General features: G+C 46.9%; 1 protein-coding gene across 7 annotated transcripts in view; it reads left to right on the forward strand.

Moving 5' to 3' along the window:
- Positions 1-11,876, forward strand: part of LOC133350734 (glutamate receptor ionotropic, delta-2-like) — a 211,307-nt gene extending 199,431 nt beyond the window's left edge. For 2 of the 7 annotated variants that reach the window (XM_061565411.1, XM_061565414.1), the window contains exons 14-16: positions 111-277; positions 2,877-3,138; positions 4,419-11,875. In XM_061565411.1, coding sequence (XP_061421395.1) covers positions 111-277; positions 2,877-3,138; positions 4,419-5,078 — 1,089 coding nt within the window. In that variant the 3' untranslated portion in view covers positions 5,079-11,875. Of the gene's footprint in view, positions 1-110; positions 278-2,876; positions 3,139-4,418 lie in introns of all 7 variants that reach the window. The other 5 variants (XR_009756103.1, XM_061565416.1, XM_061565415.1 and 2 more) reach the window with 5 other exon arrangements.
- The last annotated feature ends 5,208 nt before the right edge of the window (positions 11,877-17,084 follow it).

Here is a 17,084-nt window from a genome sequence, read left to right on the forward strand (position 1 = left end):
CTTCCGCTATCTATTGTTTTTTTATTCGCGTCGATAAATCGTGATCCCTGGCTCGCTGGCTTACACCCCCCCCCCTACTATCCCCCCACCGTCATGTGTTTTCATCGCAGGTGAAGGCCGGCAGCTTCGCCTTCCTGTGGGACTCAGCAGTGCTGGAGTACGCGGCGCTGAACGACCCAGAGTGCAGCATCGTCACCTTTCCCAGCACCATGTACACCAAGGGCTACGGCATGGCGCTGCAGCACGGCAGCCCCTACCGTGATGTCTTCTCCCAGCGGTTAGGCACCGCACTCACGGTTCAGACCGACGCAAAACACAACGATGCGCTTCCAATAGTCACGCACCCACCCGTCAAACACCCACTCGTCAGACACCCACCCCTCACACACCCACCCATCACACACCCACCCATTACGCACCCACCCCCGACCAGTTGCGTGCCAACACCCGAAGCGGTGTCTGTGCGTGTTGCAATTTTGTGGAGATGCGTTCACAAATCGCACCTTTTCACGGGGAGTTCCTGTCGACGGTATTTTGGCCTCCACGTCCACACTGTTCAGACGTGGTGGAAGTGTAAGTGGTAATATCCACACTTGTGAGCATTATCAGTGGTCTCCACATGTTATGACCGACTATTCATTATTATGCTGTAAACTGCTTCAAATGGTGTTTTCCACATTAGAAACACTGTAAAAATGTGTTGCTGTTTTGTGAATATTTTAAACCACATCTCTGTTGTAAAATAGACTCCTCGACTCAATGGGCCCTTAACTTGTAATACAGCTAATCTCTCTAACTGCATATCAGTCACTGGAGATATGCACTTTCATATCTAGATTGGAAACTCTTTTCTGTAGAACTGCTTTGTGTTTAGTTTGATGTCCTTCCCCCACACCTCCGATGAGCACGGCTGGCCACGTCCGTTGCAAAAGAAGTTCAAAATACATTGTCTATAAATAGCAGTCCTGAATAAAACATTGTAATTAGCGTCCAAGACAATCTACCAGAACCATGGTGTGAGCAAGCTTTTGCAGGGCTGAAGCTTTACGTTTTGCCTCCTCACAGCGTCGAACTGCAGCCGAATTTCAAGACCGTACAAATGGCGAGGCACGCGACCCACAGGGAACAGGGAGAGAGAGATATTTGTTTATATTGAAGACACTTCATAGATAAGAGACAGTCATAGGCAGGAGAGAGGAGCAAGGTCGTGGCCCTTGGCTTGCAGAGGGGGCAGCGAATCAGCAGAACGGATGGCTGGGGTGGAGGCGGGAGGGCAAATCCCAGACTTCAGAGCTGACGCATGACGCATGGACGGAGCTTCCCCCTCACATCCCCCTGCAGACGGTTTTGAGAGAAGGCCTTGCTTACCCGAACAGAGAGCACGCAGATGGGGATTATAGCGAGATGAGGCACGAGAGGCCGGCGGCAGGGGGCGACTACCGTGGACGATGTTGAAGGTGTCGAGGGGGCGATGCCATCGTTGACTCGGGATCGTATCGGGGGCCATTGGAGCGACGTGGCCACGCTTTGCCGGCGTGGCCACGCGTCGTGGATAATTTGGAGGTGAGGGATTTTAGAGGGGTCCTCTGGGCGAGAGGTGACGGGTCAGGGGTCTCGGCAGGGCCAATGGGACAATGAAGGTGTCGGACAGAAAGTCCTACGAAGTTGATAGATGTATGAGGAGAATTGAGATATGTAATCAGCAGGCATAACATATTTGTTACATTTTTGTACGAAAGGTGATATAAGCACATTGGTGCTTTTACGGTAATATGTTCACACTTACAGTATGATAGATCAACACAGGCATGCATGCGTTTTATGTATACCGCACTTTTGCCCATGCGGTGACGTCGTAAAACTGCCAGGAAAATGTGAGTGGCTCCACTCCCATCACACGATGCAATCTTTACACGACGCCGTGTTTTTATCTCTCAGCCTGCACCGAGAGGGCAAAATATATGGGCAAAATATATGAACGCTCAGTCATGCTCCTTAACGTGCCCTCATTTAAAAGCAATCCCTGATGATGCAGCTCTCTCCCATTATCAGGCAAGTTTAACATGCCCCCGTGTTTCATTGATAGCTGTTTGTGACATTTCAGCGCGAAAAACGATGGGTGTTATAATCTCGGCGACGTCCGTTTTTATTTCAGCGCAAACATTATTTTAATTTCCTTGACATATATGCATGGTTGCGTAACACCGCGTTGATACTTTAGGCAAAATGTCAAATTATTTGTCATGTATGTTCCCGCCTTTCACCCACGTTGCTGCGCTCATCATTAGTAAAATTGATGGATACTTTGCTTTCTCAGCATTGCTTTAAATTAATTTCCCTTCCACTTAATCACATTTGTCATAAAGTGTCCATTGCATATTTTGGGCCCACTCTCGTCATTTAGAGTTATGTGCAGAATTTAATTTCACAGTTTGGCTTAGCTTGCCGCCATGCCGGCTCACGGACATGTCGTGGGTTCTCGGTACAACATATTCACGGATGAGATATTGGTAACGATAATTATAATTATTGTTACCAATATCAATGAGTTTGTTATCAATGTATTATTGATGATCATCGACGACAACAACGACAATGGTGTTATCTGTGTTCTGGAACTGGATGAGACTGATGAGCTGGAGGCTGTGTGCTTCAGTGATGGTTTTAATTATTGATGATGATGAAATGATGATGATGCTGATACATTGATAATAACTCATTGATCATGGTGATAATTACGATAAATTGCTGGTAGTGATGAAGTGATGACGATGATAAGTTGATATTGATGATCTAATAATAAACTGATGATGATGGCGATAGTGACAATCGACGTTCATCATTGTGAATTGATGATGACCGTGATGATCCCGCAGCATCTTGGAGCTGCACGAGACCGGTGAACTGGAGGCCATGCGCCAGCGCTGGTGGCCCCGCGCAGGGAAGTGCGACCCCATGGGGCACACGAGAGAGCCGAGCAGCGGCCCAGACGGTGGCCCCATGAGCCGGGCCCTGGGCCTACGCAGCTTTGCCGGAGTCTTCTGCCTGCTCGCCATGGGCCTGCTGCTCGCCTGCCTCGTAGCCGTGCTCGAGATCTGGTGGAATCGGCGCAAGAGGCACCGTGGGCCCAACAACCAGGCAAAGAACTGATCTTTTTTTTTTCCATCACATGCGTTGTGCGCATACAATCGTGAATGCACCCGCAGGTCCGTGGGCCAGACAATGTTCAAGAACCATTCACGGTACATTTTTTTGGGTCAGGTAGCATAAGTAAAATGTTGTGTCGTAAAGCCTCTTCCACCCGACACAACAAATTAATGAAGTTGTCCCGTGATGGAAAAAATCGTGCCAATTTATTGCTGCTTCAGCAGCACCACCTCTGTTTGGGAGAGCAATCTTATAGCATTTCACAACTGGATTTAACGTTTCTCCGGTAGTCACGGCCAGCATCATCAGGCAGTTGCCAACATTTTCGGGTGGAAGAGGTTTGACAATACACATTTTGACGACACATTTTACCTACGCGACCTGACCCAAAATAAATTATGGTTCTTGATATTGGTCGTGAAAAAACTGATGTTTTCTAACATGCATTCATGTTTATTTCTACACTTAAAGCCATTGAGGTTGTAGTTCTGTGTACTAACCTTGTCACTGTTCGCTGCAACAGACACCCAATCTCACAATTGGCAACTGAAAACAAATAATAATATGTGTTGAGCGTCATTCAAATGTGTTGCACACTGTGGATATCAAACGGTGTTGATTTGTTTTGCTCAGAGGTTCTTTTAAGCTTCCAAATATTTTAATGTGCATTATTTGTATCGTGCATGGGTGTAATTTAGAGCAACAAAGCATTTGTCCTTCAATAAAACGTCATGGGCCACAGTTAGGATGCAGATTGCAGGTGCATAATCAGTGAACGTTTATGCAACACACGCATTTGAACAGCCAAATTAATTGTATTAATTGTGCGTATAATGATCATATTTCCAGAAGCATAACTACATTGGATTAAACGTTCTGCCCTGGGCAATGCACGAGGACAGAGATGTGGGTTGAGGAGCAGAGCGGCATGCGAGGCGCGCTCTCTTCCAGACCCCTAGTGTGCAACGTTAGACGTGCCCTTTAGCGCTGTCATTAGAGTCGTGGCTAATAGGTGCATACGAATGTCACCAGAGGGTAAAACAAATTAACTGGGGCTCTTGATTCAACACTTAATGAAAATCTATTATTAATGGATGATTTAGATCGGCATGAATAATTCTTCTTTTGGGGGTTAAACACACTTAATATTTTGTTGCTTGAAAGGCACGCGTATTAAACCGAGCCAAAAACCAATCAAATGCAGCATCAGGAGCACCAAACTCTCGCTGTAGCGCCGCTCCTTTGATTGGATACTGTGTTTTGTTAAAAAGGATGACAAGGAGATGGACATGCAGCAGTTTCACCGGCGGCTCAACAGCCTGAGCCTGGATGACGAAGCCGCTCACAAGCAAATTCCAAGCGCCTCGGGCCCCGCGGGCGACCCCCAGTCGCACGAGATGATGGGCGGCGGCGGCGGAGGTGGGGGCGGCCCGGGGGGTGGCCGCAACATTCCCTCCGGCTCCATGCGGTCGGCTCACGTCTCCATGGAGCAGCCCGGTGACTACCCGCACGCTCACACCCACGTGCACGCCCATGGCCACGGCCACTCGCACGTCCACGCGCATGGCCACCTGTCGCTGCCGCCTCCGCCGCCGCCGTCCTCCACCTGCGGGTTCCTGCCCGATCAGGCGGGCATGGGCCCCGCCGTTGTGGCCGTGGCCGGCAGCCGCCCCCTGCCCTCCAAGCTGAGCATCAACCTGCCACTGGGCGGCGGCGGCTGTGGCGTCGGGATGATCGGTGGAGGGAGCATCGGAGGGCCTGGGGGGAGCGTGGGAGAGCACATGTCCGTGGGGACGTTCAAGCACCGCGCGCCCAATGGCGGGATGTTCCGTCAGAGTCCTATGAAGCCCGCCACGCCTGTGCCCTTCCAGTCGCTGTCTGCCACCATCCCGGAGGATCCGGAAGAAACCAACCATGGCACCTCCATATAGAGTTAGGTCGTAGTGGCCCGAGGTCTGGGTGGTGCTGCGGGCTGCTCAGGTGAGATCTAGAGAGGGGATGAAGAGCGTCATAGTTGTGGAGAAAATCAGGGTCGAAGTGCGCATATCCACATGTTATAATAGAAACAAATTTGGGAAAACATGCGTAGGAAATTACTCGATTCTCTCGCTTGTCCAGTGACAAAAAAAACGCACTTTTTAGTATATTTGGATTTTTTACATCATCAAAGTGGAAATTATTTCATATCAACCAAGAAAAGCTGTAAATTCACATCCAATACCAATTGAGCACACTCAGTAGGGTGATTCAAGAGTCATTGGGAAAACCTAGATTACAAAAATAATCTTCAAAGATTTTTGTTTCTGTTTTTAGGTGGAATTAAGTCAATCACATGGTATTCTGAAATGCTCTAAACGGCAAACAGAATGAACATGAAAAGGAAGATTCTTGTTCCACTCACTGGTGAGATATTTCATTCCTTTCATTTTAGATTAGAATTATATAATTTAAATCCATGAAAATATGCTGTATCTAGCATATAGCCTGGCTGTTTCCAAGTGACAAAATATTTCATTTATACGTTTTTAATATGGCAACTGCCATCAAATTTTATTGGAGATCCCTTGTCATATTCTTTTGGAACACAATCTTAACTGGAAATATTGCAGAAATATTATTTACCCATTTATACCTCGGGCTGATAGTAAATATTCTACGATATGCTTTGGAAAATGTTGCATTCAGTGCCAGCCGCATAACTTACCCGATGTTTGTGATAATCCTATATCACGTAAAGCGTGTAATAAAGTAACAGAATAGTCAACATCACTGTCCTAAAATGTAATCTAAAGCCATCACTATGAGGCAACACGGTGTTTCATGAGCGATGATATGCTAATTATAAATGACGTCACTAATACCATCACTGAATTGTCGGGTCACTTGCATGTTGTCCACATCGTAGAGCCTATGGATTTACCATTTGTGTTGGCAAATCCCACAGCTTTATAAATGTCTGCATGGACTATTTATCTTCACACTGTTGCTAAATTACATTTTTAAGCATAGGTTATTTAGGTTTTTGGATACTCCGGAGGTAATTATGCTGCATTTAATTGCATTTTAGGACACGATTTGATTCCGGCTGAAATACAATGCTCAATGAAGGATCTGAATTTGTATTCCACAGACATACAACGTTCAATAAAAAAGGCCATTCTCTCAGCAAGATAATACACAGTTGCAGTGTCAAACAGCTGTGTATGTGAGATCCTCATGTTGAGACATACCAATGAAACCGTATTGTTTTATTAGCTAGCGTCTGCATAAACTGGCTCGGAGGCTGAGACATAATCTCACGATGCAGATGAATGTTGTTATTTTTTTAAGAAACGTGCAGGAGAAAAAATGAACGACAAATTTAGCATGTCCATCGCGGTGCCCTCTGTTGTGCTTTGAGAAACAGAGAGCAAGAACATTATGAATATAATGGCCGCCAGTGAAGTCGTGATGAGTGTTATTGTTTCACGTCTACTGGATGTTAGTTGTCACATCTAATGATTTCACGCATTTTCTCGAATGCCGAGGCTGCCGTTCTGTTCATAAAACACATCGTTCGCTGGCAGACTACTTTGAAGTGTTAATGCTCTAGAAGGTAGCTGATTGAATATTCACTATTGAAGATGTTCAAAGATGCTTTATGAAAAATGTTGACAAAATATGCTCACTTTCTCGGACACTTATTTTAGCATTATTTTGTTTTAAGTTGCTGAAGATCCTCCTAAAAAGTTACATTGTTGGACAAAGTCGCCAAACGGCGACGGTAGCAGACCTTACCAAAGGTACCCGTGGATACGTCATGAAGAGCAGCGGCGTTGGTGGGAGACGACGACAAGCACCGAAAAGGATCACTTGGCATTCTGAAGCTCACAGCATCTGTATTGATGTGACACACCAGCAGCATACCAGTGTTCTAGGGTCAACATTTAGAGTGTTTGAAAAGCTTAATTTAATAACCGCCGAAAGGCCCCGTCCATTCTTTACACAGAAGAACATTTGACTCACACAACAAATGTCAATTGCAAGAGGTCATTGCATGGATCTGTGCCTGCATATTGCAGTGTTATTCAAGGTGTGTTTTGAGATTCGATCAACCTTGCTTTAAGGACTGCAAAGCTGCAGGGCTGCACTCGTACACACGTGTTCACGTGAAGCACTTTGGGCACGGACTGTATAATGGAGGTCACTTTTCAAGGACAATAGATCACTCCGCCCAGCAGGAAAAACAAACATTTTTTTTAGCTCACACAAAATGTAACGAAACAACGAGGAGTTAAATTTCACAAAATCACGAAAGAACATTTATTTTAAAAGTAACTTGTAAACGTCTATATTGAGAAATTAAAATGTCGTAAGTCTGTGAGCCACTGAACACAATAGCCTGGCAAACAAGAAGATAGAGAATAGTGGAGATGACATACTCGATTTCGAATCACTTTGCAACCATAGGAATTCATTGAAATTCAGATTTGCTTTGCTGTACTCAAATACATTTCTAACAGACACCACTGACTTCTCCATGTGCCAAGAATGTCTATAAAAGTCTTTATTAAACTGTACATTTTTATGACTGCTCTTGAAGAAAATGAATTGTGAGATGTTGCAGAAACCTGCTATAAAGCTGTCTCTTTTTATGATATTTTCTCTTTCTCTTGTGTGTATGTGTGTGCGCGTGTGCGTGAAGTGTACATGTGCGTCATGCCACAGCATAAGAAGCTGCCCTTTAAATTAACCAGATTATTTTACCTACAGTGTTTGTTTTGAGCTCAGTGGATTTTCTTGAAAGGAACGGAAAGCTCACAAGCGGCCTTTGTACAGAATATGTTCTAGATAAACCATGTACTATAAAGTTACTAATTTTGTCCTCCCGCTTCGGTAACACTTTTGTTTTTTGCTTGCGCATAAATGTACGTCCAGATTAACTTTTAACACCCGTGGAAAATAGTGTTTAATGATTGGATTAAAACGTGAAACACATCGTTTGTTTATTTTCTGTCTTAACGGTATGGTTGGCAAAATAAGTGATATTTCAATTGCCGTAGGTAGATGTGGATATAATTCACAATGTACAGTATGTTTTTATAAAGTATATTTTGCTCTGTGTAAGTTTTTCTGTGTGCATTGAATAATTTTAAGACTTTACGAAATGCTTTTAGGTCATTCGTGTGCCAATCGGTGAGGGATAAAAACATACCGTTGTAGCATTTTGTGTGCTGGTGCTTCAAATTAAATGTTAATACATCAAGGAGAGTGCAGATCTTTTAAATTGTTAAAACCTACTTGGATAACATGTGCTGTGTAGACAGAAGGCTGCAGTGACATATCAGCAGCCATTAAAGTGCAATGAGCTCCGCCTGGAGCCAAGTTCACACAGAGGTCTCAGAGGTATACCGTCGGATGTTCACTTACGTGGTGGCTTTAGCTTAAGGCATGTATGTATGTTGAACTTGTATGTACGTTGAACTTCTTTTGCGCCGTACATAGCCAACCGTGCTAATCGGAGGTGCGGGGGAAGGACAACGAGCTAAACGCAAAAAGCAGTTTCAAAGGAATGAGTTTTCAATATAGATTTAGAAGTGCATAGCTTCCAGCGGCTTTGTAGTATCGGAAGGAAGAGCGTTCCAGACGGCCGCAGAAGCGCACCTGAAAGCGCCGCGATGCAGTGTCCGTCTTTGTTCGATTCGCGAGCCAAAAGCCGCCGCTGCTGCTGTGAGGCATCTTTGGAGCCGGCCACCAAAATGTTCGCACAGAAAATATCTATTTTAGGTGATTCTTGCACGATCCCGGATTTGAGAATGTGTTGGATTTCGTGAAAGACAACAATGACATTACCTGGCCAGGTTGCCCAAAAGTGACATAAACCATCCATCGTGTCACGTGGAATTCGGCCGTTGTACGTTCGCGTCTGGTTAACTACGTACTACGATTCTCTTTCAAACTTAATTGAGGAGGACGTTGACAACTTAATTCCCGCTAGTAAAAAAAAATACAAATGTAATGAAATAAAGCACAAATCAACGCACCAATATAGTATTCTACAAGGGTTTAAATTAGTCTACAAGGGTTTGCATGCATTTTAGCGAACAGAACGACCTCACAGTGCAAAACTTGTGAGCAAAAGTGTTCATGCCAGTATCAAATAGGGTTGTGACTGTGAATACGGTGACGTTGCGAATTGACGCAATGCCTCCCGTGGAAACGCCAATGGTAAAAGCCAAGCTTTGATGACGGTAATTAATTTTAGACGCGTTACCCAGTCCGTTGATCATACTGCCATCGATTAAAAAAAAGATTAATGAAAAAACCAATTTCATAACTTGACTTTCCGTTTCTCATTTTCACATGCATTGACATTTGTATACGCGCTTGGTGTTTCATGTTTCGTAGATTATGCTGTTTAAGTCACCAAAGCTTTTTCATATACATTTGTAAGTAATGACCAATGAGTGGGAGTTTTAATTGACAAATGCTGTGTAGCATTTAAAGAATATAGTAGTGTATTACGGTAGAGTACAAAAAATATATTTTGAATTGAAAATTTAATGTGGTGCAGAAGCAAATGACTTGCGTGCTTATGCCGCATACATAAACTTTTGACGAAACAAATGAAATCCTAAGTACCGTACACTTGTGTAGTGATTGAATACGATTGCGAGGATTGATGGGCGGTAATGGCATCATGCAATGATCCAGCAAGAATTATAATAAATCAGGGCAGGCAGCTCTGGGTCCTTGTTTAATAAGAAGTGCTGATGCGTGAGATAAAGTAAAGAACCAGGCTACGAGGATAATACTGGGCCTTCAGCACTGGAGCTGGCAGTGGTGCTCACGACGGACAATGACAAATGACGCTTTCGCATTATCTAAGGAAATTAATAATAAACAGGGACATAATTCACATTTTGATTCTTAGGGTTGGGTAGAGTACGAGATGATTAAAATCCAAAAGCAACCCACATTTTATGGGACAATATCATTAGGCATAAATACAGAGGAAAAATGCTGCATTCTGAATTCAAACAATACAATTGAGGTCCCTATGATGGCAACCCATGCAGTGAATGTAATTATGAGTTACGGTTTAGTCTTTGGATGATCAAGTATAAATGTAATATGTTACCAATGAACCATTTGCGGTGCATGTGTGAGTGTATTGATACACTAATATTTTGTTTCTTATTCTTAACGTATCATTAATTTGAGGGATATGCGTTGTTTCCTAACCAGACCATAGGTCATATGATACAAAAGACGCAACTAAAGAAGCTAAATAAAATAAAAATGCACTGCATAATTGTAGCATTGTGACTTTGCAGACCGATTGCTGATAATATTCATCAGTGTTCTCAATCAATTGAAAAACACTTTTAAAGAATCATGGTCCGTGATTTATATAAAAAACAATTCCCTGAAATTCCGCTTGAGTTTCTGTCCTTTCCAGAGTATTTTAAAGTAATAATTTCTCTGTGGCTGTCAGTCCTGCTGTCTGTCACTCTGTGCCCACGGTAACACTTGAACCCTTGACCAATCATGATGACATTTTTGAAAATGGGCTGCGACCACAATACCTCACAATTGCCTTTTTTGGTCAAAAGTTCAAAGATGTGGGGTCACAGTGTTTCACAAACATGTTTTAGGCCGTGTGTTTGTCAAACCCACAATATTCTTTCGACTGTTCTGTTGTCGGCTTTCAGAAAGAGAAAAAAACTGAGACAATTCCTGTCGACACTACATCGCTCGGTGAGGATTGCTTTTCAAAGTAAAAAAAGAAGGCCCTGTGTGTTGAGGTCACGGGTCTGTCTGGAGCAGTGACAGGGAAAGCACTTAACCACAGTGGTACGTGGAAGCTCAATAGCCAACGGGTTAGTTACAACTGCATTTGCCTTGTAATATTGCTATGCCCATGTCTTGCTGTGAGTATATGTGAGCATATGTGAATAAGCAGACATTTTTTAGTGAAAAGAATATGTATTTTAGAAGTGAAATCAGTTAGGACACACACCCAGTAGAGGAGACATATTGTGCATAATCATCTTTGTTGCCTACCTTTGTTCTTATTGAATTTCAATAATTGTTCTGAGTTTAGTAATAGAAAAGAGGAATAGAAGCTTGCACCTTGTCAACTTTATTTTCAAACATTTAACAGCCACATAAAAGGTGAAAACAATTTCGCTGTGGATATGCATTCTAAAAAGTATAATTGTTTTTTTTCTCTGTTTTTAATGTTCTATTATTGTCGAAGGAATTATATTTTCAATGCTTGTGTGCCATTTCAATTCACAGACACTAAGATTACCACTATAGGTATTTCTTTTTCAACTTTAAAAATCGGTTTTGCAAATTACAAAACACAACTGTTCACAATTTGAACTGACAGTGTCGTGATGAATCCACTCGGATGACCTTGGAAGGCCTCACTTTTTTGATAGAATTTCTGTACAAAGCGGCCCACTGCTTAAGCATCCGCGCTTTTTTTTTGCAGCTGCTGCCGATCAATGAGTGTGGGTTGGGAACAACGTGGCAGGTGGTATGGATAATTGTTGGTTGTTTCAAAGGCAGAGGTTTCAGTGGGAGGAGGGGGTCGCGTTAAAGGGGAGACGGCATACGTGGTGACGATTTTTTTGTTCATTGGCTCACATGACTCGCAACATTTTGCCCCGGGCCTGCTATCAATTTGGAAATCATTGTTTCTGTGAAAATACCTTTCTATCAATAAAACCATCACCATTTTGCAATGATCGATCTTTTGAGATGTCTAATTTCTCCATTTACAGATGAATAAGGAAATAAATGCAACGTGTCAGAATATACCTTCGGTCTTTATATTTTGTATGTGTGTGGGGAGCGGGGGGTGTAAACTTGACAATTATTTGCAATGTTACAAGATTTACTTTTTTACCATGAGGAGCAGTGATGTAGTGATGTACTTCATGAGAGTACAACGCCACGTTTCAGTTGGTAATGTGTAAGCTAGGTAATTTAATGTCGAAGTTGGATAATTTAATTCTGGGTTGTGAGCTCTCCAATGTGTCTTAGGCTTGCTCCGCGAGTTGTTCGCCATGATGTCCGACGTTTCACTACGTGTGCTGGGAGCTTCTTCAGGAACCGAATTTTCAGTTCCTACAGAACCTCTCTTAACAACCTGAAACCACACTGTAGAGCTATACACCACAATGTAAACTCTACATGGCCACTGGAGCGTTATTACTCATGTTTATGCAGCGTATCATAGAAATGTGTTCACCCCGAGTACTGCAGGTTACTGCCACAAACCAAACACTTTCATGGAATAGTCAAACATCCAAAGGAAGGATCCCTCCTCAAAAACGGTACTGAGACTCAAGATTCCCCTTGGTAAATCGATTACATTATCAATATTGATCCTAGTTATGAATTTACATTCTTATTATTTGACGACAGCACACCTGCAGGTAGTAGGGCCTTTTCATTTTTATTCTAGTCGATTGAAAGTCGTTATGGCAGTTTTTGCTCATGCAGATATAAATATGGTGCATTATATTCACCATCATCACCTTCAGCAGCCAGTAAATCCTCTTCTGGATGAAGGACTTCCACATAGACACAACCACCCCTCACGACCCCACGATGTGACAATCCGCCGAGTGACCGCGTAAGAACGGTTCTGTACTCGCGTATCGCAGCAACGTGTTGACGAGTCAACTGCCAACGGCCCAGCTCTGGGGGGAGACCATGAGGAGGATTCGGATGTCGCGTATGCAATGTTGCTATTCCTCCTGTGTTGAAGGAGCACAAGGCTACTACAGTGGTTGACAATATGGTCTACGCACTAATTTCACATATACAGGTGTAATGACGATTTGACGCACTCATCCTGGGAAGGTTTTCTTTTATTAAAGAGCCACGTGTTGACACTCGGACAGGCGGAGACCCCCACTGCAACAGCCCCAAGTCTCCCGCGCATCTCCCTTATATACGGTCCGAGGCCACGCCCCCATTCCCGAATCTTCTCGCTGGTTCTAGACGCTCGCTCCACCAGCAGACTTCACCTTCCTCGTCCTTCACCTGGCCACGCTCATTCCCATATCCACCAGTCCCTTCGCACTACAGGCTGACTCCCCTGTCATTACCTCCTGTAGCCACCAGTCCCTTCCCACTGCAGGCTGACTCCCCTATCATTACCTCCCATGGCCACCAGTCCATTCACACTGCAGGTACATAAACACTCCATAAAAATGCTTATGTTGTGGTCTCCTATGCCTTTGTCACAAGTCACAGGTGTTGCCTTTAACTGTGCTTAGTACTGGAGTGTAATTACCTTTTTTCCTATTCATATTCTTTGGGTCTTTCGGTAAAGCCACGTAGATAGAAAAAATTAACAAAAATCAAAATCACGACGTTTTGATCGCAACACAAGCAATCGTCTTCAGGTGAAAAAGAGGGAAATCTGCTGAGGCAGGCTGTTTATAAAGGTTTAGAGATGGGTGGGGCAGCTAATGTTAGTGAGTTGGAGAGAGCGAGTAGGAGAGAGAAATTTGCTTGTAAATGTAAGCTCGGCAAGGGAAAAAGCTCAGCTAGAGCCCAGAAATTTGGGATGTGAGTGTAAAGACGATCAGTATTACCTTAGTGTCGTGGAATCTCTTCAGAAAAGTGAGAGACTCGATCAAATGAGCCTTCTTGTCTCGAAGTTTGTTGAAATGGAATAGTTGTATGGAAACCCTCCTTGTAGAGGCGGTTCAATTGTGATGCCGCCGCCGCGAAGCCGCTCGGCGGGTGCCCCATCTACGACCTCGCCACCACCAAGCGATGGGGCCGACTCCGCTTCCCCCTCACCGACCCCCACATAAACACACCCTCAACCATTCCCCCCATAGAGCTCCGAGGGGAAGTCTTTTGGCCGGCAGGTTTTTACCCGAAAGCCCTCATAGGGATAATCTTCACGGTTTCCTGCGGCCAGGGAATTGGGCGACCTCCCCCGATGCTGGTTCGCACCGTGGCATTGTGACCCGGGTTGAGATTGCATGGTCACGGCGGGGGCTGTCCAGCCACCACAGTTGAAACGCACCCCCCACACACACGCATTGGCAAGGCAGGCAGGGGTCCGCAACCCACAAACGAACGGCGGGAAGACGGGGCGCAATCCACAAACCAACGGCGGGAAAACGGGGTCCAATCCACAAACCAACGGCGGGAAAACGGGGTCCCGCCCACTGTTCGATGAGACAACGCAATCCGTCACGCTAACCGGATTCTAACTGCCCGAAGCCAGCGAGAGGACAGGTGAAGCGCTCTGATTGGCCAGAAGAGCGGCACCCCCTGTGAGGTGAGGGGGATAAAGAGAGGGGTGAAAGAGGCATAGGGCACTTCTTCCCAGGTCAGCTCCCGGGCCGTCAACTCCCTATTCCAGCCACTCGAACGTCCATGCGACGTGTCGACGTGCTGCGAGGACAAGCCGACAGGAGCGTCTAACCGTGAGTGGGAGAGAGAGAGAGGGAGGTGGGACTTCGCTTAAACAACCTGGGAAGTTTAAGTTCAGAGGTATAAGGTAAAGTAAGATTCCCGACAACCGAGAGATAGAGTGGCCCTGCCTTGTCGATCCTTACTGACTTAACAGCGAATCGCAGTCGGCCGGGAATAAATAATTAATAATTAATTGTAGCCTCGTGTGGTTTCGACGAGAGTGTGAAAGCGCGCGATGCTGTGTTTACGTACGCTCACAGCGTGTGAGTGCTGCGCGGGGCTGTGTGAGGGGAGGTGTCGTGTTTGATTGAAGGAGAGGCAACGCAGTGTTAACAGGCATACGGGAGCTGGCGACGAGCCATGCTTCTCTCGCGAACCCGAGATGGGGCGACCCAGGGAGGGGAACCGTCAGGCGACAGTCCCTGCCCCGCGAGCGATGAGCCCAGCGGCGGCAGCGGCTGTTCGCGAAACAGCAAGGGGTCGGGAAGCGGCGGGACCCCTGCAGTCAGAACACAGCAGGGAGAGATCTCGGGGGCCAGCGACCTCCACAATTTGGTGTCAGAGGTGGTACGATCCCCCGCACCCCCAAGAGAGAGAGGCACCCCACCCCAGGCTAAAATAAAATGCACATTCACGGGCAAGGGTATTCCGTCATGGAAATCGTTTGCCCGCAACATCAGAGATGCTAAAAAATGTAATGGCTGGACAGACGCGGAGGCGTTGCAGCATCTGGACATGCATTTGGATGGGTGGGCAGCCGACTTTGCCCGCAAGCACACAAACTCAGTGGGGGGAATTAATGCGCCGGCTTGAACTGCGCTTCGGCACGTATGACGAGGAGGAGGCGCAGGTGGCATTAGAGCTGCGCCGCCGCCAACCCAGCGAGGATTTGCGGGATTACGCTGAGGACGTACGCGCGCTGACCCAGATCGCGCACCCGGAGTACGAGGCAAAAATAATTGAGGACCTCACTGCCGGGAAGGTCCAGCGATATTTGACACGCACCCCGTGGTGGCAGCCAAATGTAGACGGTGCACGCCTCCCCTTCGACACCCTTGTCGAGCACGCCCATAAATGCGAGAAGCTCTCCGGTGAGCGCAAGCAGCTTCGAGGGCGGGGATGGGAGTGCGCCGTGGCGAGCCTATTCTCAGACGAGGAAGAAGAGGAGGAGCTCACCATCCCAACAAAGGGACGAGCAAGGGAAACCCCGAGACCCTGGTAGACAACCCCGGGGTGTGTAGCCGGACTACAGACCGGCATAGGAGATATACGCGAGGAAGCGAATAGAAATGTGAAGACCATCCAGTCTGAGATGGGTGAGCTACGCTCCACAATAGGGGGGCTGGCCGGGAGGGTGTCCCAATTAGAGTCCGATTTGGGACAACTGCGTACTGGGAAAGGGAGAGGGAGCGGGCAGGCGGCCCACTACGGAGCCGCCACCCTTCCCCGGACGTGTTATGTGTGCGACCGTCGAGGGCATCTCATGAGAGACTACCCTCAGCTCACCCGTGCTGGACAGATGCATGAGGTTAAACGCCAATGCCCCCGAGAGAATGGACCACCTCGGGGTGCAATCAACGCGGTCCCGACACATATCGACGACAATGGGAATAATGGCGAGCGAGTGATCTCCACACAGGTTCCAGCAACAATGCCCGCGGAAGCGGTGACTCCTGGCGACTGGCTACGGGAGCTGATGGCAGGGATCACGGGGCCACGTCGCTGGTGGAAGGGAAGATAAACGGAATGCGTACCCGGATCCTGCTGGACACGGGGGCGGTGGCCTCGCTCGTGAGCGCAGCGCACTGCAGCGCGATCGGGGTCGACATGCGCCACCTGCAGGCCCAAGACCGCGCACTACACACGGCGAGCGGAGCCGGAATGGGGCTACTGGGGAGGGCCACCCTGGAGGTCTGCATAGGCCACCGGGTGTGCACCCAGGAGTTCTATGTCTCGAGTGTGTTGTGCCACGTTTGTATTGCAGGTACCGACCTCCTGGAAAAGCTGGGGCTCAATGTGCAGCCCCGCTAGCGATGCGCCACCATGGAAGGTAGCGGCGAGCGGATTCCGTTCCTGGGACGAGAGCCGACGCGCCCCCGCTTCGCACTTGTGGCTGCTACCCTGGTGACGGCCGTCACCATCGGGCCACTCGCCGAGATGCTGGTGCCGGTGGCAACACCCTCCACTGACCCCGCGCACCGACCATTGGGTGAGGTAATGCTAACTCCTCACCCGGAGTTGGCAAAACGATACTGGGTCGTGGGATCAGCCACGTTGGTAAATGCAGATGGGGGCCGATTGTTTATGCGTGTGTTTAACCCCCACGGTACCCCGGCAATACTGCGACGATGCACCACAGTAGCCACCGTCCACCCCCTACACGCGCACCACTCCAACGACTCGGTATTCACACTCTGGGCTGAGGACCCCGATCGCCCCGAGAACCACCAGGACCTGGCCTGGCGAGTCGGCCCGACTCCCCGCGCCGAGGTCGTCCC

Source organism: Lethenteron reissneri, chromosome 34 (genome assembly GCF_015708825.2).
Source record: "Lethenteron reissneri isolate LAM-NWPU_2019-01 chromosome 34, ASM1570882v1, whole genome shotgun sequence".
Classification (NCBI taxonomy): domain Eukaryota; kingdom Metazoa; phylum Chordata; class Hyperoartia; order Petromyzontiformes; family Petromyzontidae; genus Lethenteron; species Lethenteron reissneri.